Source organism: Callorhinus ursinus, unplaced genomic scaffold, assembly GCF_003265705.2.
Source record: "Callorhinus ursinus isolate GAN/ISIS: 27379988/994484 unplaced genomic scaffold, GSC_fseal_2.0 scaffold10, whole genome shotgun sequence".
Classification (NCBI taxonomy): Eukaryota; Metazoa; Chordata; class Mammalia; order Carnivora; family Otariidae; genus Callorhinus; species Callorhinus ursinus.
In genome coordinates, this window is record NW_027397072.1 from 71,699,324 (window position 1) to 71,718,216 (window position 18,893).

Sequence of the window (18,893 nt, forward strand, 5' to 3'; positions counted from 1 at the left end):
TTTCGGTAGAAACCTCAAATCCCCAGTATTAGCAGAAACTATCTGGGTAGACAAACTAGAGGTGATTTTTACTTTCTTCTGTAAATGTTTCCATATTTTCCATAACTCCCACAATAAACATGTATTACTTTTATATTCAAAGATTATTTTTAACATAACCAAAGGATGAGGAACAACTAGAATTCTCACCCATTGCTGATGGCAATGCGTAACAGTGCAGCCACTTTGGAAAACAGTTTGGCAGTTTCTAATAAAGCTAAACATACACTTACCATACAACCCGGCAATCCCACTCATAGGTATTTACCCAAAGAAAAATGTTCTCTCTCTCCCTCTCTCCCACATGTGCACAGACATGTGCATACACACCACCACCACCACCACTGTTTAAAGCAGCTTTTTTTTAATTACCACAAAAACTGGAAACGACCTACCTGTCCTTCAAATGGTGAATGGATCAACTGTGGTACATCCAATGGAATACTGTTTAGCAATTAAAAAAAACAATGAACTAGGGGTGCCTGAGTGGCTCAGTCATTAGGCGTCTGCCTTCGGCTCAGGTCATGATCTCAGGGTCCTGGGATCGAGCCCTGCATCAGGCTCCCTGGTCTGGGGGAAGCCTGCTTCTCCCTCTCCCACTCCCCCTGTTCTGTTCCTCTCTCACTGTGTCTCTGTCAAAAGAATGAAATCTTTAAAAAAAAAAAAAAAAAAAGAACTATTGATACCCACCACATGATGGAAGAATGTCAAATGCATTATACTGTGTCAAAGAAGCCAGATTCAAGAAGTTGCATAATATATAATTGCACTGATGTAACACTTTGGAGAAGGCAAAATTATAGGAACAGAAACTGACCAAAACAGAGGAGGACCATATCAAGGGCTATTGAGTAATCAAAAGAATTGACCAAGATGGATTCTACATGAATCATTGAGAACCAAGAGGGAATAAAACATCTGAGAACGATTAGAGAAGCCATAGGCAGAATTCACTGACTCTGAATATAGAAGCAAAGATACCACAGTCTAGAGTCATAAACCCAGAAGGACAAATGATCCTTCACAATGATGTATGTACCAGTGAAGATTCTTTAGATTGCAAGTGACCAAGACCAACTCTGGCTTGAGTAAGCCACATAGAAAAGAAAAATGGTGGTGAGAAGGATTCTGAAAAACTCACAAGAGAGGGAAATGCTGGAGACCAGGGTGTCAAACAACTCTCATGTGCCTTGAAAACCTTCACCACCGCTGTGGCAGCCAGGTCCACCCAAATTTCAATCAGCTTAATGCAGGTGCAAGTGGATATCACCTCACCTGGCCTTGCAGAGCTCTCATTTCCTGTCCTGGGTCTCCTCACTCACTAGGCACTCATACAGCATGCAAGCCATAAGTAGGGAGTTAACACCATGGGGACACATCTGACCAATAGGCAATAGTAGTCCATGAATAAATGTTTCCCCTTCTCAAAGCCTCCTACACTGTTGGTGGGAATGCAAGCTGGTGCAACCACTCTGGAAAACAGTATGGAGGTTCCTCAAACAGGTGAAAATAGAGCTACCCTACGACCCAGCAATTGCACTACTGGGTATTTACCCCAAAGATACAAATGTAGGGATCCGAAGAGGTACGTGCACCCCGATGTTTATAGCAGCAATGTCCACAATGGCCAAACTGTGGAAAGAGCCAAGATATCCATCGACAGATGAATGGATAAAGAAGATGTGGTATATATACACAATGGAATATTATGCAGCCATCAAAAGGAATGAGATCTTGCCATTTGCAACAACATGGATGGAACTGGAGGGTGTTATGCTGAGCGAAATAAGTCAATCAGAGAAAGATATGTATCATATGACCTCACTGATATGAGGAATTCTTAATCTCAGGAAACAAACTGAGGGTTCCTGGAGTGGTGGGGGGTGGGAGGGATGGGGTGGCTGGGTGATAGACATTGGGGAGGGTATGTGCTATGGTGAGCACTGTGAATTGTGCAAGACTGTTGAATCACAGATCTGTACCTCTGAAACAAATAATGCAATATATATTAAGAAAAAAAAGAAGATAGCAGGAGGGGAAGAATGAAGGGGAGTAAGTCGGAGGGGGAGATGAACCATGAGAGACGATGGACTCTGAAAAACAAACTGAGGGTTCCAGAGGGGAGGAAGGTGGGAGGATGGGTTAGCCTGGTGATGGGTATTAAAGAGGGCACGTTCTGGTTGGAGCATTGGGTGTTATGCACAAACAATGAATCACGGAACACTACATCAAAAAGTAATGATGTAATGTATGGTGATTAACATAACAATAAAAATTTTTAAAAAAAAATGTTTCCCCTTCTCCCCCATTTAGAGCAACAGTTCTGAGATCCATTTTGAAAGTCTCCTAAATCAAGTACTTGGCATTAAGGACCAGTAACCAGGAGCAGTGGCCAACTCAACAACTTATCTTTGTATTGATTATCTTTCTTCCCCATTTTATTACTGATGTCACAAACTCTCTAAACTCATTATCAAAGATACCATCTACAGGCCAGATTTCATGTCAGTCTCTGCTTTCTGGGGAACACAGGCCAAAATAAGCAGACCTTGGGAAGGATCCATTATAGCTCTGGACATTTCAGCTATAGAAATTTATGGACTATCTCTTAAGGGTGATGTCATCAGTGGACTCAGCGCTAACCAACCTCCAACCACTTCCCAGGAGACAGTCTGATTCACCAAGATTAGGTTACATGTGTATTCTGGGGTTAAAGGGCATGGAACCTCATGTTCTAATGTCAACAGAATCACTTGGATTGGGGAAGGGGCAGTTCTCCAAAGACTGTGAAAAGGCAGGAAACAAGGGATGATTTAGGAACATTTTGTTACCTAGTTACAATTTGCTTTTGGATCATGTTAAGGTACCTTAAAAAAAAAAAAAAAAGAAAGGGTATTATGCATTGCGCCTGAAGTGTAAGTTTCTTTTCTCTAAGGAATCAGTATTTTGCTAGACCTTGGTTACAGCCTTAAAATAGAAAACGTAAGCGTGCGGCAGGTGTATTATGGGATTCTCTGGTGGGTTTTTATGCTAGCTCAAAACTGTTACTTTGAATTTGGAAAGCTTATACCATAGCAATTGTTAAGATAGCCAGGTTCTTTTCTTCCTCATTCTAATTCTGTCTCTCTCTAGGTTGATATCCAACACAGGTATTAAGCACTTACCAGCTGTTCACAAGGTTCAATCTCTCCAAAAGGTTCTACTGTAAGTGTTTCCTTGAGTGTTGACTTACTCAGTAGATGTCTTGCCCAGTGGCCTCGGGGCCTATAATATGCACTGCTTAGCCTAGATCCTCCAAATATGTCACTCTGGGTAAGCAGAGGTAGGAAGGCAAGCAGGAAGTACCCTTAGTTTTATCTGAAAGCCTGCTAAGCTCAGTTTGGAGACAGTCAGCAGTCTCCTCAATAAGACCATTATCAACAGAGCCAGCTTGTAGCAAATCAAGAAGGGCCTCCTTTCTTCACTATTCAGTGCTTTATATACCGCCCCTACAAATACCCTCCTCACCCGTCTTCCCCCACCCTCACCTCTTCCCTCCTGAATTCTCATACGACCCTAGGCATAAAGAAACTGGCTGACAATTCACAAATTACACTGTTAGCAAGATCGTCTATTTGCCTTTTCTCAAGACATCTGTATTTTCAAAGAGGAGGAAAAAAGGGCATGCGTAATGCCAAGTTTACTTTCAATAGTGAAATTGTAAGAATCTGGACAGACCCAAAAGGAAATGGCAAGGAAGGGGTATAAAGAGCTAAGGAAAAGGGGGACGAAAGGGGAGAGAGAGGGAGAGAAAAAGAATCTCTCACCATTTCTCAAATTGTTCCAGGCAGTTTACTACTCCTGCATACAGTGTATTTGTTAAATCTGACCCAACAGGGCCTCTTGAGGGGAGCATGAGGGACACAACCCAAAAAATGAGGCTTTCTCCATCCCTCCATTGAGGAAGAGAATGATACAACTTTTCTGTGACCCAAGGGGCATCGAAGGAAGTAAACTGGCTGTGAGAGGGGGACTGAAATGGGAGGAAGCTGAAGGCCCAAGTATGGTGAATGGAGAAGTTCCATACAGAGGTGAAAGGTCAGCGTTAGTGGCTTTGTCATAGTGAGCAGACAAGGATAATAAAGGAGTGTATCAGAACCTGAACATGGTGGAATTAGCTAAGAAAATGTCCAGAGACAAGAGACTATGAGAAATTGCAATTTCATTTTTAGGCACTGATACACTGAAGGTAAACTAGATGTCATTTATTTCCCCAACTTTGAACTCATCATCTCTCAGAATACTAACTGTTCCAACATTGCCTCAGCTAAAGACCACATAATGCCCAGGAAATGAAATGTGGGGAGGTTACAGGAGTGGAGCTGGCATAAAGACCTAATGTATCTGTACTTTCTTCTAGAGACATTCAAGATAATATCAACATCCACACAGTTGAAAGAAATTCTTTCATGGGGCTGAGTTTTGAAAGTATGATTTTGTAAGTAAAGAAAAAAAACTCCAGTGGAGTAACATTTGGTTTCTGATTTAATCATCTTTCCCCTAACAGGATGCTCCTTTTGTGTTTGGGTAACTTTGGCTTTTCACCATTTAAATTTCTCTCTGCTTCAGTATTTTTCTCTCATTTCCCATCTTTACATTTCAGAATCACAACATGGAGTCATGTTAATAACGCATGATTCTGCCGTGTGATTCAAATATTTAAAGTTACTCTTTGAATGATGGTCTCCTGTGATGCAACATCTGTTCTGAAGGACAGAATAACTCCTGCATCAGTAAAGCTAGTTATTGCCTAGCAAGGCTTTTGTTGCCCCAAGAAAAAGACCAAGGAGGAGGCTGAATTTGGGAGATTTTCCCTCATAACCATGCCAAGCAGCTCCTATTCAACCCCATGCTGGGCGTGAGATGACCTCTTTTTTCTTGAAACAACCACATTTTCTAATGAGCTTCAGTTACTCCCTCTGACTTTTGGGAATGTTTTTAAATGCACTCTGTGCCATTAATGGACTACTTGGTAATCTTTTGTGCTAGTAGCCTGTGTGCCAGTTTATCCACTGCCCAAGATGGCCCAGAAAGAGAGAGCTTGGGGCTACCCAGGTGTCTGTGGGATCTACGGAAGTTAGATGAACAGAATGGCATTTGGGAAACTGGTAACTGCCATTACATCTGTAAGGAAAACATTTTATCCTCCCACTTCAGAAATTGTTGCATTTTTTAAAAATATACCAGTGTGTGTGCTTAAAATATGCCATTATGTACAAAAGGTAAGTTCCAGCCAAGGAAGAATTTCAGTCATTTTCAAAACAGTAATGCGATTCAGAGAATACCCAGCAGTAAAGAAAAAGAAAAGGGGCGGGGAGGGGCTGGGGAGAGAAACAGTAGAGATGAGGACATGCTGAAGATTAAAGCTAAGCACAGCATTTGATGTAAATTAATTAGAACAATAGGAAAGGTTTCAAAGAGACTAGCAGAGACATTGCAAGTATGAAGGACAAAAATTAAAAAATCAAAGGCATGTATTCAGAGTACATGGTATTAGACACCAATTTTAACTGAGTAATACCTAATCCTTCCCTTTAATACACTCACAACATTCGGAATTTATGCGCACCTGTATTAGAATGAGTCGATGGGGTATGGGAAATATGAGAGAAGGGGAAAGCAAAAGAAATGGATTAAAATATAAACAGAATAAAAAGTGTGCAAAATAAAAGCAATTATCCTAAAAGGGAAGAAGGAATGATTTACTCTGACTGGCCAGTGACGTGAGGGTTGAAAGAACAGTTAAAGGAGGGAAAGGAGGTTGCATCTAAGATGGGGCTTTAACAGGTACGTGGGAGGTAGCCAGGCAAAGGGCAAGCAGAGGAAACAATCATCAAGGCTATTAAGGTTTAAAAAAAAAAAGGAGGAGGAGGAAAGATAGGAGTTCGGGGAAAAGAGGGAGTCCCTGAGTAACATCAGCCTGGCGGGTTAGAGCACGAATAGACAGTGAATGGACTGCCAGGCTACATTATGGAAGGAGACTAGTGATACATGTCATCAGTTGTACCTGGATATCTGGCGCTTCTTTAAATCCTGCTCTAAACATCTTTAAATATAGTAGTTCTAAGTTACTTAATGTTAGCATGTGGCAAATCTATTGAGTATTTTATAAAAATATATCATTAAGTGGGAATGTGCAGACTGCTCGCAGTTTTCTACTATGACACACATTCTTTTTGTCCAGAACGTAAGACAGAAGGCAAGGATCCTGAGCTAAAAAGGCCTTACCTCTCCCCAAGTGTAGGCAAAGGACCTGAGGAACTAAGAACTTAGGACACAGCCTCACACACCCAAACCTACAAAGGAAATGTGCAGATCATGGCTGCTCTTCTCGGACTTCTGTTCATGGACACTGCGTGGCTCCCCAGAATTTAGAACATACTCTCCCCAAGAGGAGAGCTTTCTTAAGAGTCAATACTTCTCAGACACGTCTCTAAAGGATACATTCACTTTTGTGAGAACAAAATCTATTTTTCTTGACCTCAGATCGTCCTTAATCCATAGATAATGGAATTGGAAAATCCATACTCAAGACAGTTTAAGACTCCAGTTGTTCTTAGTTGGGGTGACACATCCGGATGCAGGGGCGCCTTCTCCCACTAAGGAAATCCAAGTGTGGTCAGAAAAAGCAGTATGGCTAAACGGCACCGAGGACTGATAAGAGTTTTCTATGCATTGGCACTTTTCAAATCTTGAGTCCCTGTTGTAAAAAAAAATTATCATATACATACACACACACACACACACACACACACACACACATATACATATATATCACATGCACACCACAATTTTTTTAAATAGCCCAATAATAATAAAGGATTATCAGATACTGGGCTAGTGTCTCAGAGGAAAATGAGCAATAAAGGTCCACCCCCGTGCTGCAACCACAGGGTCTGAATGGGGAAAACATCAAGCTATGACTGACCAAAAGAACGGCCTCAATTCAGAAAAAAATAAAATGAGCTTCCATGTGTATCAGCTCTCACCACGTCCCAGGCATAGGAGAGGCTCACTCGATGTGCATTTCCTCCTTTCCTCAATTGCTTCCATCTCACTTGCCTGCCCCAGCGGGCTTTAAGAGGCCGGTCCCCCAGTCCCCTCACTCTTTAGGCTGAGAGCAGATTCTGCTTCTGGAGCCTCCCGAGCCTCTACTGAGGCCACAAACACATAAAGATCAAAGAAAACCATGATCCAGTTATTCTTTAGCTGATGCTTTGCCCAGGTTGTCCTTGTCATTGTGGTCATTGCCATCATCACCATCATGTTTTAAAACCAGCACTGTATCTCTTAAGAGACTAAGAGTACACATAATCAATGTCAGCTTCTCTTTGTTAGTAGTTCGAGTGTTACAGCCTAATGTAAAGCCTAGGGCCGGAGTTCTGGACATCACTTTTTTTGTATGTGTAATGATCCAATGACATTAAAAACTTCCACCCCCTCCCCATATGATGGTATCTCTTGACTGAGAAAAATCCATAAAGACAAAAGCCTACTTCAAATACAGTAATTCTTTTAAATCCATCTATATATTATTTAATCATAGCAAGATCTATTTGCAGGAAATTTATGTACAGAAATATCTAGTCTACAGAAACATAGGTGGAGCCCACCTGGATTTACATACCCTTTTGTGTTAGATGAGGGGTCAGCCAAATCCAGCCCATGAACTAGTACTGGTTTATACAAGTGAACATTTTGATGACAGGGAACACTGACGCTAACCTAAATTAAGCAAGATGGTACCTTGCCCAGGGGAAAAAAAAAAAAACAAAAAACATGCTTTTCAATAGACCTCTATTTAAAAAAAAAAAAAAAGTACTCTATTATTATAAGTTTGGTCAAAACCTTTGTCAACATTGTTTAGTACATACCTATATAAAATACCTATGTAGTATTCTCCATTTTGTCTCTTGGCCCACAAAACCTACAATGTCCTGCCTGGCCCTTTACAGAGAAAGTTTGCTGATCCCTGTGGTTGATTGAAAAATCTCAGGGAACTACATCCCATAGGTTAGGGGCAGCTGTCGCAGCAATTCACTACCTGGGACAGGCTGACAAAGACGTGAGCAGGCTAGATGGCTGGAGTCCAGCCAGGGAGTTGCAAGGCAGGTGGGATGCAGGGATACACAGCCACTCTTTGGCCATCAGAACCCACCAAATGGTTGCTGAGGTTTTAAAAAGATTTACCTTGCTCCTGTCTGGATTTTTTAATGTAAACTGGTTTTCAGGAGGAAGGAAAAAAAACATATGGTTGCTGTCCTGTGATTTTAAGTGTTTCTAGCTACCCATTGCAAGCCAGAAAATAAGAGTTCAGAATATGCAGGAGCCTCTCGGGGTCAGCTTTTCAAACACTGTTATCTGTAAACCCACTGAGCCTGACAAGGAAAAGAATCTGACAGCAAATCAAGAGCAGGTGGTCAAGGGCTCTTCAGGCTAAGCTCTCCCGGCCTTGGGTTTTGTTTTTGTTTTCAGGCCCATCCAGGAGCACAGCAGTGCGGAGCTGTCGGCCCAAGGTGTCCTTGGTCTCCCCTAACCTGCTCGCTGTCCTTTGCACAATCAGGCTGACTGTTCCACATCCAGCCCCCATCAACCACAGAACCCCTTCTTGTTCCCGCTCACACTACTGCGCCCTGCCACAGCCCACAGTCTCTGTAATTGATTTCTCTTCCTTTCTGGCTTAACCCAGAGCCACCTCCACAAACCTCCAATAACCAGGTCCCTGTGGGTCACAGGAGATGTTCAGGTTGTCTGACAGCTTAATTAGATCACTTTTTGCTGACAGCCAGGCCTGCTGCTATGGGTGAGCATGGGTGAGAGGCTTAAGGCCTTAGAGAAAGGGGATACAACATGTTCTTTGTCTTATAAACATTTGTCCAATAATTGCATGATTTCAGTCCTTCAGGATGGGAAACACCTTTGTCTTATCCCTCCATGGCAACATCTCTGCACACTAATAATGTGCGTGAAGACCGTACAGGATGCAGGTGGTAGGCCTAAGTGTGCCTTTTCAAAATTAATTTTTCCCCCCTCTGGAAAGGTAATACATGCACGTAACGCAAACTTCAAACATCACATGAGGTCATACAGTGATAAATCAGCCTCCCTCCCACTCTTGTCCCTGAGCCTTACGGGTGGCATTTTATTTATGCCAACAACCTGCAATGTCTGACCTTGCCCCAGTGCTTCCAATTATGAAACCCCTGTATTGTTTGCATCTGACATTATTGGTTTTTTAATGGGCCTTTTATTTCAGATGGCTGAATAAGAACGGCATTCAAGAAGTACACAACTGCGCATTCAATGGAACCCAACTAGATGAGCTGTAAGTAGCCCTGACTATTCTTCCAGGCCATTTAGAGGGAAATGGCTCTTACAACAGTGATATTTATGTGGCTTTGTGTTTCCCTTCTTCTCTGAACTCCATCCCCAGGAATCTCAGTGATAACAATAATTTAGAAGAATTGCCTAATGATGTTTTCCAGGGAGCCTCTGGACCAGTCATTCTGTAAGTAGCTTCCCCTGTTTCCATGTGCTAGAGATCAACATGTACAAGTTAGAAGTCAACTTTCTCCAATTCAGAGAGGCTTCCCATATAGGGTTGGCAATGAAGGTCAGTTTTTATCCGTGTCATCTACAAAGACTTCCAGGGACAATTTCGGGCTGATCAACATCCTGACTTTCAATAGTGTAACAGCAACTATTATTTAATGAGCACTTACCAAGCCCCAGACAGTGTTTTAAAAGCTTAAAATGAATTTTCGAATTCAATCCTCATAAAACCTCTGTGGAAGGAGCTGTTGTTCCCATTTTAGAGAAGGAAAAACCAGCTTCCATGGAGGGGTTAACTAACTCATCCCAAGTCATGCAAATTTTGGAGCATGTATTTAACACCAAACTGGTCTGACTCAGAGCACAGGTTCTCAACTCTTCTGCCATACATTTCTTCCCTGGAAGGGAAAGCACAGGTCTCCTTCCTCACCTTCAATGTCCAGGAGTATCTTTCCCTGAGAGATCCCCACACACACTTATTTTTGGATCCTCTTTGCCTCGATTCAGATCTCTTGGGCTCCATTCAGTGCCCCACAGCCCTGCAGCAGCACCCCTCCTCCCGGGGCTTGCTTCCTCATCTCCATCTCTCCCTCCACGAGGAACCATCCCCATTTCTCTTCTCATGGGCCACTGACTTTCCACTAGAGTCAGGCCAGCTGCCACCCCTTCCCTGGCCACCTCAGCCAATAGTGAATTCTTCCTCCTCTGACTTCTACAGCCTTCACGGTGGCAGGGACCCCAATCTCCAAGAGCTTTTAAAAAATGTGTTTTCCTGGACTCTCAGCAAGACCTACCCCATCTACTGATGAAATGTACTGCAGGAAGGAAGGAACCAAGAAGGAAGAAGTCAGATGTAAGAAGAAAGAGTGAGCACAGAAATAAACAAAGAAAAAAATCTCAGGTTTTACTAGATGATCCGTCTACAGCCCGCCCAAGGTGAATTTTGGCATTTGAGAGCCACTAGACTGCACCTTGTATTTGGCAATTAATATAGGCTCCCACGTGTGGTTACCTCTCTCCTTCCCTCCCATCTGTCAACATAACTTTCCTTTTCACTCAAAAGCTTATATTCTCCTGCAGGTTGGAACCTAGTGTATCTCTAGAATTAGACCGTGTAGGGTAGAGCAGAAACTCCACAAATGGTTTTTATTGACAATAGAGCGTGTGTTTGACCCATATACAGGATTCTGCCTCTTTGAAAAAGTTCAACGATTATTCTAGTATGCCTGCCTTGAGATGGGCAATATATGCAAAAGAAGGAAGTGTCAGCATGATTAAAGCAGAGAGGCCAGAGCAGACGACCTTGATTTAAAACCATTCCTTTGCCTCCATAAGCCTCCATCTCCTCACAGAAAGCTTATATTCTCCTGAGAGAGTCAGACAATAACTAAATATGCACCCTAAAGTAACAGGTCACAATGTGTGCTAGGAAATACCAGGTAGTTGCCAAGCATAAGAGAGAGTGCCAGGCATACGGTCCATCTGCTCTAATATACCAAGTACTTAGAACTTGTAATGCTTAATGTTTCCTCCTCTTCAAGGACTCGGGAGACAAATAGACTTAGAGACAGTGCTGTTGATGTCTCTGACCGCCCCAAGAGCAGTTTGTCAATTTCCCTTACCTGAAAGTCCTAAGGATTTTGAATATTCCTAAAGCACCTCTATCTGTTCTGGCAGAACGTGTCTGTGGTGGGATAGGTTTCCATTATGTTAGTTGTAGCGGGTATACTATTAAATCATAGCTCCTTAACCACTCTGCTACCGTGAACATTCGAGTTGGACTGGATCCTCAACCAGCTCATTACCCAGGCAACCAAAACCAGAAATTTAAAGTGACCTGCTGAACATCAGACTGCCACCGTAAGTGGCAGAGCTGGGACCAGAAACTAGGTCTTCTGCCTTACATTCCATGTATTCCCACCATATCATGTTGTCTAAAGCACATAAGTTCGTCTAATCAAACGACTCAAAGTTATACAGTTGGCTGCGAACCACAACAGAGGGTGAAAATATTTGTAAGCACCAGACTCCCAGCCTAAGAACACCAGTGAATGATAAGCACAGACAACACAAAGCACATCTCCTACAGGTGCATCATCAGGCCCCAGGCTGAGGCACTGTGCCATGTGTCTCATCTGAGCGTCTAATGGAGAACATGGACATGAATCCCTCAGCCAGTCCTGCCATGTATGCCATCGGGAAGTGGGATGTCACCATCACAAGCAGCTCCACAGGGTCCTCAAGTTACAGGTGCATTTTTCAACCCTTTTACCACAGGAACAGATCTGGCCAGAATGAAGTCAGTAACATTTACAGAAAATCCAAAGGAATTATCAAGCACTTGCCATGACTTAAAAGGGTAGAGGGTGATAATACACTCCCACATCCTTTCATTGCAATGCATGATATATGTGCAAGATCCTGGCCAAAAGCCCAGCCTATAATTGCTAGTCTCCTCCTCCTCCCCTTAAGGGCAAGAGGATTGATCACTTCAAACATCGAGCCTCCCATACTGGGGCTTTCAGGTTAGTCTGCAGAGGTCCTTCCAATCTCTGCTTGCTCAACTAGGATTCTATGGCCTATGCCATTTCTCACTCCTACAACCTGAGGTGCCAACCCCAGCCAAACCCTGGCCTGAGAGCTGCTTGCTGAGGTGTGTGCAGAGAACGAGCCCACCCCAGGTGCTACGGGTTGATGAGTAGGAGAGGGGCAGACTGTTCAGACTGCTTTTGCAGAGTAGATGCTTGGGCTAGGACTTTGATTGTGCATTGGGTCAGATTCCCGTTCCCCCAAATAAGCCTGTGATATGGATGTGTGCATGCAGGAGGTTGACTGGGGAGTGCTATCGGGGTATGCGGGAAGTACTTGCTGGGAGTAGAATCAGGCTAAGAGGGAAGTCAAACTGCAATGCATTTGCAACAGAAGCCTCATCCAATCCCATGGGAGCTGTGCAGTTGAGATGGCCCTTCAAAGTTTCACTGAATTACGGCAAAGAGCCAGTCCTCTTCATCAACAATCACATGATGCAGGCTGTCCATGGGGAGGAGGCAAATCGTGGCTAAGTCAGGAGAAGGCATTTCCAGAGGAGAGCTCAGCTACTAGCCACTCAGCTGGGAGTGGTTCCAAGTTTGATCATGCATCACCATCACTAGGCATGCTTGTAAAACCCTGGAGTGCAGGCCCCACCCCCAGAGTCAGACTCATCAGGTCAGGAGTGGGCCTAAGAAGCTCCATCTCTAATAACTTGCCCGGTGAAGCTGCTGTTGCTGGTCCAGAAAGCACACCGAGGATCACTGCACTAGAACGAATGCTGAGAATAGGGAAGCTTCGCCCTGTTTCCAGGGTAGCTCCTCCACAAGCTAACTGCCGTGAATCTCCCTCCCCAATAGGCTTAGTCCTTTATCCCCAGTAGATGCATGCAAAGGATGCCAAGAGAGTGAAGGGAAGGGCACCCAAACCAATGGTACTCCTTTACTGAAGACAAAAATTTTTAATTGAGTGGAAAACAGGGAACCTCTCAACACCTAAGAGTGCAATGGTGAGATGTTCCACTGCAAAAAGAAACAGATGTGGAGAAAGCCAGGGACACATATGCACGCTCCTCTGAGTTTCAGAGGAGAAGCCTAGCATCTCTATTTCCCCCTCCAGAGTCTTGACCTTGACCATCAGTGGCCATCTCAGTTTTCACCTAATATTCTAAACTCAGTCAAGTTTGGGGTGTGTGTGGGTGTGTGTGGGTTTTAAGCAATCAAGCAATTGCTGTTTCCTTGGGAAACTGTTTCCTGTGGGGAAAATTTAATGCATTGCCTTTGCAGGCTGGAGCCAGTACAATCATATTCTGATGGTTTATCAAATTGATTTGGCTATAGCTCAGATTCATTTGATAGTTCAGATTCAAACACTGAGTTATTTGTATAAGAATGATTCTCTTCCATTACCAGTGTACCCACAGTCCTATAGATAGTAAATTGCCTTTTTATTCCGCCTGGGATCATGAAAGAGAGGTCTTCTAGCCATCTGTCAGTGTAGTATATACACCAGAAATGTGCTCTCACTTATGGAAATGATTGACCTGTAATAACATCTTTGCTGGAAAAAAAGAAATTGTTCAAATCAAATTTGTGGCACTGGCTATAACACACTTTATTAAATGGGGCACAGAGTGCAATTTAACTCCTGCCTCTCCTGACTCAGTGCCTTATTACTGACAGCTGTCTCCCTTTTTCGTTCTGTGTCTCAGAATCAGGAATGCTAACAATGTTGAACAATTTAGGATTACTAAATCTCTTAAGCCCCAGCCATCATCCCATTATGTCTCCTGTTGGTACTTTTCAGGATTTAAATTCTCAAAACCAGTCACTGCCAAATATAGCATGTGCTGAAATGTTAACCAAAGTGACATCTTAAAAAAAAGAAAGACTGCAGTCATTAGACCAGCCTGAAAGACAAGGATTAAAAACACCAGCCCACGACTAGCCTTCCCCGCCCCCCACACCACCCAGCCCAGCAGCCCAAGGTGATAAACCTTCACAGCTATGCCCTGAGCATATTGGCTCACACATGTCCTACATTTAGTAGATGTTGACTGAGCACCTACTGTGCATGCGGTATTCTGCCAGGTGTAAGGGATGGAGAGATTTAAAAACAAACAATGTCTGCCCTAAAGTATCTCATTCTGGTCGAGGGACAAATGTTACTGTCCAGAACAATATGCTCTGCAGAAATTTTCCTCAGGAGGCTATAGTAACAGAGCAGATGCCCAATAAATCTTTGTCATGTGATACAGTGACTTTAACAGATGAAGTGACAGTGTGTGGGGAAGAGAACGCTTATGTCTGACTTCCTGCAACAGTCACTTCATTCCCTTCCCACCTTCAATCCTTTCTCCTTCCAGTGCACTTAACACGGATTTATAGGCACCTACTACGTGCCAGGCTCAAGGTTCTCAAGACTAATCCTATAAAAACACAGCTTTCAGTAAGTTGTTAGTCTGCTCATTATAAATTCTGGACTCTTCTACCTGGCTTTCGAGGCTCAGAGATCTAATCTCATCCCTTTGTTCCTCAAAATATGGTTGGACAGAATAACCATTCTGAAAACTCCTCACTTGCTATGCTTTGTGTTCTGGGCCTCTCTCCAAGCCCACCTTTAGCCAATAGTCATAATAATCCACTTCCATGAAGATGTGAGTAACGGATAAGGTCTTATTTTGTTACCCTCCCCATCCCCCACCCCCCGCCAGACATCTGCATCCTAAGCATGGAAAGTGCTTTTACAGAGAAATTGAAATCAAACATTAGACTTCCAGTCCATGAAGAAAGATCATAGCCAGGGAAAAGAGAGAGAGAGAGAGAGAGTGTGTGTGTTTTAGGGGAACAGAGAGCAGAAGTGGGAATATTTGTAGTTCAGTCTCAACCACACTCAACACTATCCACTTATCTTTGTCCCTGCTGATATAAATTTCTATGGATTTTTCTTAATCCATGGAGATAAGAGAGAAACATTTTTCTGCCAGTCCCAAACTTGGAAGTCTTGGTAAGTCCCATGTTTACTCCACTCCAGCAAGTATCCAGCAAGCTGTAAGTCAACCCTTCTATAAAGACTTTTATTCCCCTATCACCCTGGAATTACTTTGCTAAAGACTGGTTTTACTGTAAGTGACGCTACATCCCTCTCCTTCCAACCACTCCCTCCTTTCAACATCCACCGGCAGAAGATCTGGATCCCAGGACTCTGACAAGATGCCTTAGCCTCATAGCGCAAAACCACCTAGTGCTAATGACAACAGCTCATGTATTTTGTACCTGTGATAAGGAGGAATCTGCAATACAAGCTAGCTCCGGAACACTGAGCAGGCAGAAAGACTCCAAAGCTTCCCAATCTAACACCTAGGCACTGGACTGCATTCAGGTCAATCCACCCAATACATTATTCTGCTGCTTCTCTCATACATGCCTATCTCCTTGTAAACTTCGCACAAGGTTGCTCCCTTCCTTGGTGCTTTGATACTCTGAGTCACATAGAATTGCCTGCTGCAGAAGCACCATTTTGCTGAGCAGCCTCGAAATCCAGGTTTCCTCTCTGTCTGCCTTGCAGTCTTCTCCCTTTAGAATGGCCCTCCTGGAAGACTTGCTCCAGCCTCTCATCTGTACTCTGATGCTGATAATGAGGCATTTCTGCTCATCAGAGGACTATCTACTGAGTAGATTTCATGAGCCCAGCCCTATGCTCAATACAATGTCTAACACAAAAGTATGTTAATAATCCAAGCTCTCAAAACATCTGAAATCTGAGCAGACAAAACAAAGATACATGAAAAGTCAAGCAGTATGAAACAACAGAAGAGATAACACAAGGCGGGAGATTCTTTGAAACTGCCAGAAGTTAGGGGACATCACAGGTGGCCTGGGTGACCTAGCTCTTCCTCTCCCATATCCTTGTTCAGTGTCACTCCCCAGAGTCTCTTCAAACAAAGCGACAATTTTCTGGGGGCTTACTACATGAAAGGCACTGCTGAGAATGCAAGGAGCCCTCCACCATCAAGGAGAGAGAAAATGCAAATACAAGGAGCTAGTGTATAAAACAAAAGCTAGTAAGTGGTGAGAAAGGCATAAAATGTACAGAATATAACACTATTGCCTTCGTAATGGCTTTCAAGGAAAAACAGCTCCACAGCTGTTAAAAATGATGGAGACAACAAAATCACAGAGACGTCAGGGAGAGTTTGGGATCTCTATTATGGCATAAAACCTATCCTAAAACTTGATGGCTCAAAACAATCATTCCATTTGGCTCATAATCGTGTGTTTCAGAAATGTGGGTGGCTTGTCTCTGATCCATGTGGTATCAGCTCAGGTGGCTGGGGTGATCTATGTCCAAGTGGTCCCTTTCACTCCCATGCCTTGGGTATCAGTGCGCATCATTTCTCCCTCTCTCTCCTCTCGCTCCCTCCCTCCCTCCACACACACACACGCACACGCACACACACACACACACACAGTATCTCATCCTCTAGGACCTCTACACACCGCTTAGATTTTTCGCAGCATGGCGGTCTCAGGGCATTCAGAGTTCTTTCATAGCAGCTAGGGCTCTGTGAGACCAATATAGAAGCTGTCAGCTCTCTTAAAGTCAAGGTCCAGAGCTGGTAAAGCAACACTTTCATCATACTCTATTATAGTCCAAAGGCATCACAGTACAGCCTGAACTCAAGGGAAGGGCAAGTAGACCCTGTATGGAAAAAGTGTAAAGAATTTGCAGTCCTCTTTAATCTACCACAGTATATAAGACGAGAGCACAGCACTGCACGGAATATAAAAATTTGTTTATTTTTAGAAATCTTAATGTGTTTTTTTTAATATATTCTGAACTCAAGGGGGGAACATATCTAAGAAAAAAGTGTCCTCTGTTTTATATTGCTTGCTTTTAAAAATATGAAAAATGTTCATGGTAGGTAACAATTGCCCTGGTTTCAATTGTTCCTAAGGACTTTTTTTTTTTTATGCCTTCATCTTATTCCTCGGATGGAGCCTTGAACTGTTTTAGACAAAATGAGCAGTCTTTGCTTTCTTTCACATTTGAGGCGGGAGAAAATCCAGATGAAAGAAGAACTTGGACATGGAGACCAGAGCAAGTGTCAATAGCAGAACTGGCCAGTGGAGCAATGGTGTGAAGACAGAAACTAGAAGAGATCTTCTAGGGCAGAGAAGGATGTTGAGAAGCTCCAGAACAATGGGAAGTGTAAGTGGAGAGCAGGCCAGAGCAGCTGGATCACTGAGCAGTGGAGAGTCAAGACTTAGCACAGGGACAAAGATTTATGGATCAGATTCTTATTTTCAGGGACCCCAGCTCTGAAGAATCCTACTACTTTGGAGATAACCAGAAAAGATACCTTGGAACACCAGAACTTTCACCCTATGGTGATAGCAATGAATGTTGTGAGAAGTGGCTCATTCCAGACATATCTGAAAAGTAAAGCCAAGATGTTCTGCTGAGGGTTTGCATATGGGGTGTGAAAGAGGAGCCAAGCATGCCTTTCAAGTTCTTGCATTAACAAGTGGAGAGGCCACAAGTGGAGCATGTTTGGGGGACAACCAGGAGCTCAATTTCTAATACCCAAGATTTGGCCCTCCCATTAGACGTCCAAGTAGAGATTTTAAGGAGGCAGCTAAATTTAAGAGCCTGTAGTTCGGGAGAGAAGAGTCATCTAGAGATAAATATAGGTGATCCATCAACATATAAATGGTGTTTAAGCTGTCAGACTAGATGAGTAAGCCTACAGATTAAGGGAAAATAGAGGAAAGAAGTCTAGGCTCTGAGCCAATGGGTACTCCAACAGTTGGTGGTCAGGGAGGAACCAGTGAAGAAGAAACATCCAAAGCATTAGGAGACAAATATATATTACTAGATACCAAGCAAATTGTATGTACTTAAAATATTTTCAAAAATACATAAAGCAAAATATATATATATTTTATTTATATATAAATATATAAAGCAAAAACTGGCAAAACTAAAAGTAGTAGTATACAAATCCAAAATCATAGTTGGAGATTTTAATGCACTTCTGAGTAGTGATAGAACAAGCAAGCAAAAAAAAAAAAAAAATCGGAAAGCACACAGAGTATCTGAATGACAGACGCCAAGTTTACCAAATTTGTCAGCACTAACAAGGAAGGGACTAAGTGAAATATACATAGGTATTACATAAAGGTAATCATTAGCTCTCCAACGTACATTTGCCTAAATATCAAGCAGAGGATAAGCAGTCCAGGGATTAGCATTGGTAGGTAACCACTACTGAAGGTAGGACCTGAGGAGCAAGTGAGGAGAAGCTGGATCCTCAGCAGATCGAACGACGGTTGAAGTCATAGAGGAACCGTTGCCTGAGGCAGAGGATGGATGAGAAATGCCTTAACTTTTACCCCTCCTCCTAGCCTCAATCTCCTACCAGTTTCATTTGCTGAACCCAGCAAAGCTGATTGACAAGGGGGTATCTGGGAAATGGAACCTGCAGAGGCCATTCCTTCTGAAATACAAACCAGAGCACAGAGAAGGGCACAGAATGGATGGTAGAGACACCAGGCAAATGACCCACACATCACATCCAATGCTTTGTACTTCAAAGTACATGGGGAATCATTAAACAGTTTTAAGCAGGAAGCCACAATCTAACTGGGTGATATTTTTGTAAAAATACCAATCCGCAGTGTAAAGATTGCACTGGACAGATGGGGGGGAGGGGGGGAGGGAGGGAGGGAGGG

General features: G+C 43.1%; 1 protein-coding gene across 9 annotated transcripts in view; it reads left to right on the top strand.

The window, feature by feature from the left end:
* The window catches only part of FSHR (follicle stimulating hormone receptor), a 167,438-nt gene that overhangs the window by 139,610 nt on the left and 8,935 nt on the right, over window positions 1-18,893 (top strand). For 5 of the 9 annotated variants that reach the window (XM_073896872.1, XM_025868743.2, XM_073896873.1 and 2 more), the window contains 4 exons: window positions 3,172-3,243; window positions 4,439-4,516; window positions 9,335-9,403; window positions 9,512-9,586. In XM_073896872.1, coding sequence (XP_073752973.1) covers window positions 3,172-3,243; window positions 4,439-4,516; window positions 9,335-9,403; window positions 9,512-9,586 — 294 coding nt within the window. The remainder of the gene's footprint in view (window positions 1-3,171; window positions 3,244-4,438; window positions 4,517-9,334; window positions 9,404-9,511; window positions 9,587-18,893) is intronic. The other 4 variants (XM_073896874.1, XM_073896876.1, XM_073896877.1 and 1 more) reach the window with 2 other exon arrangements.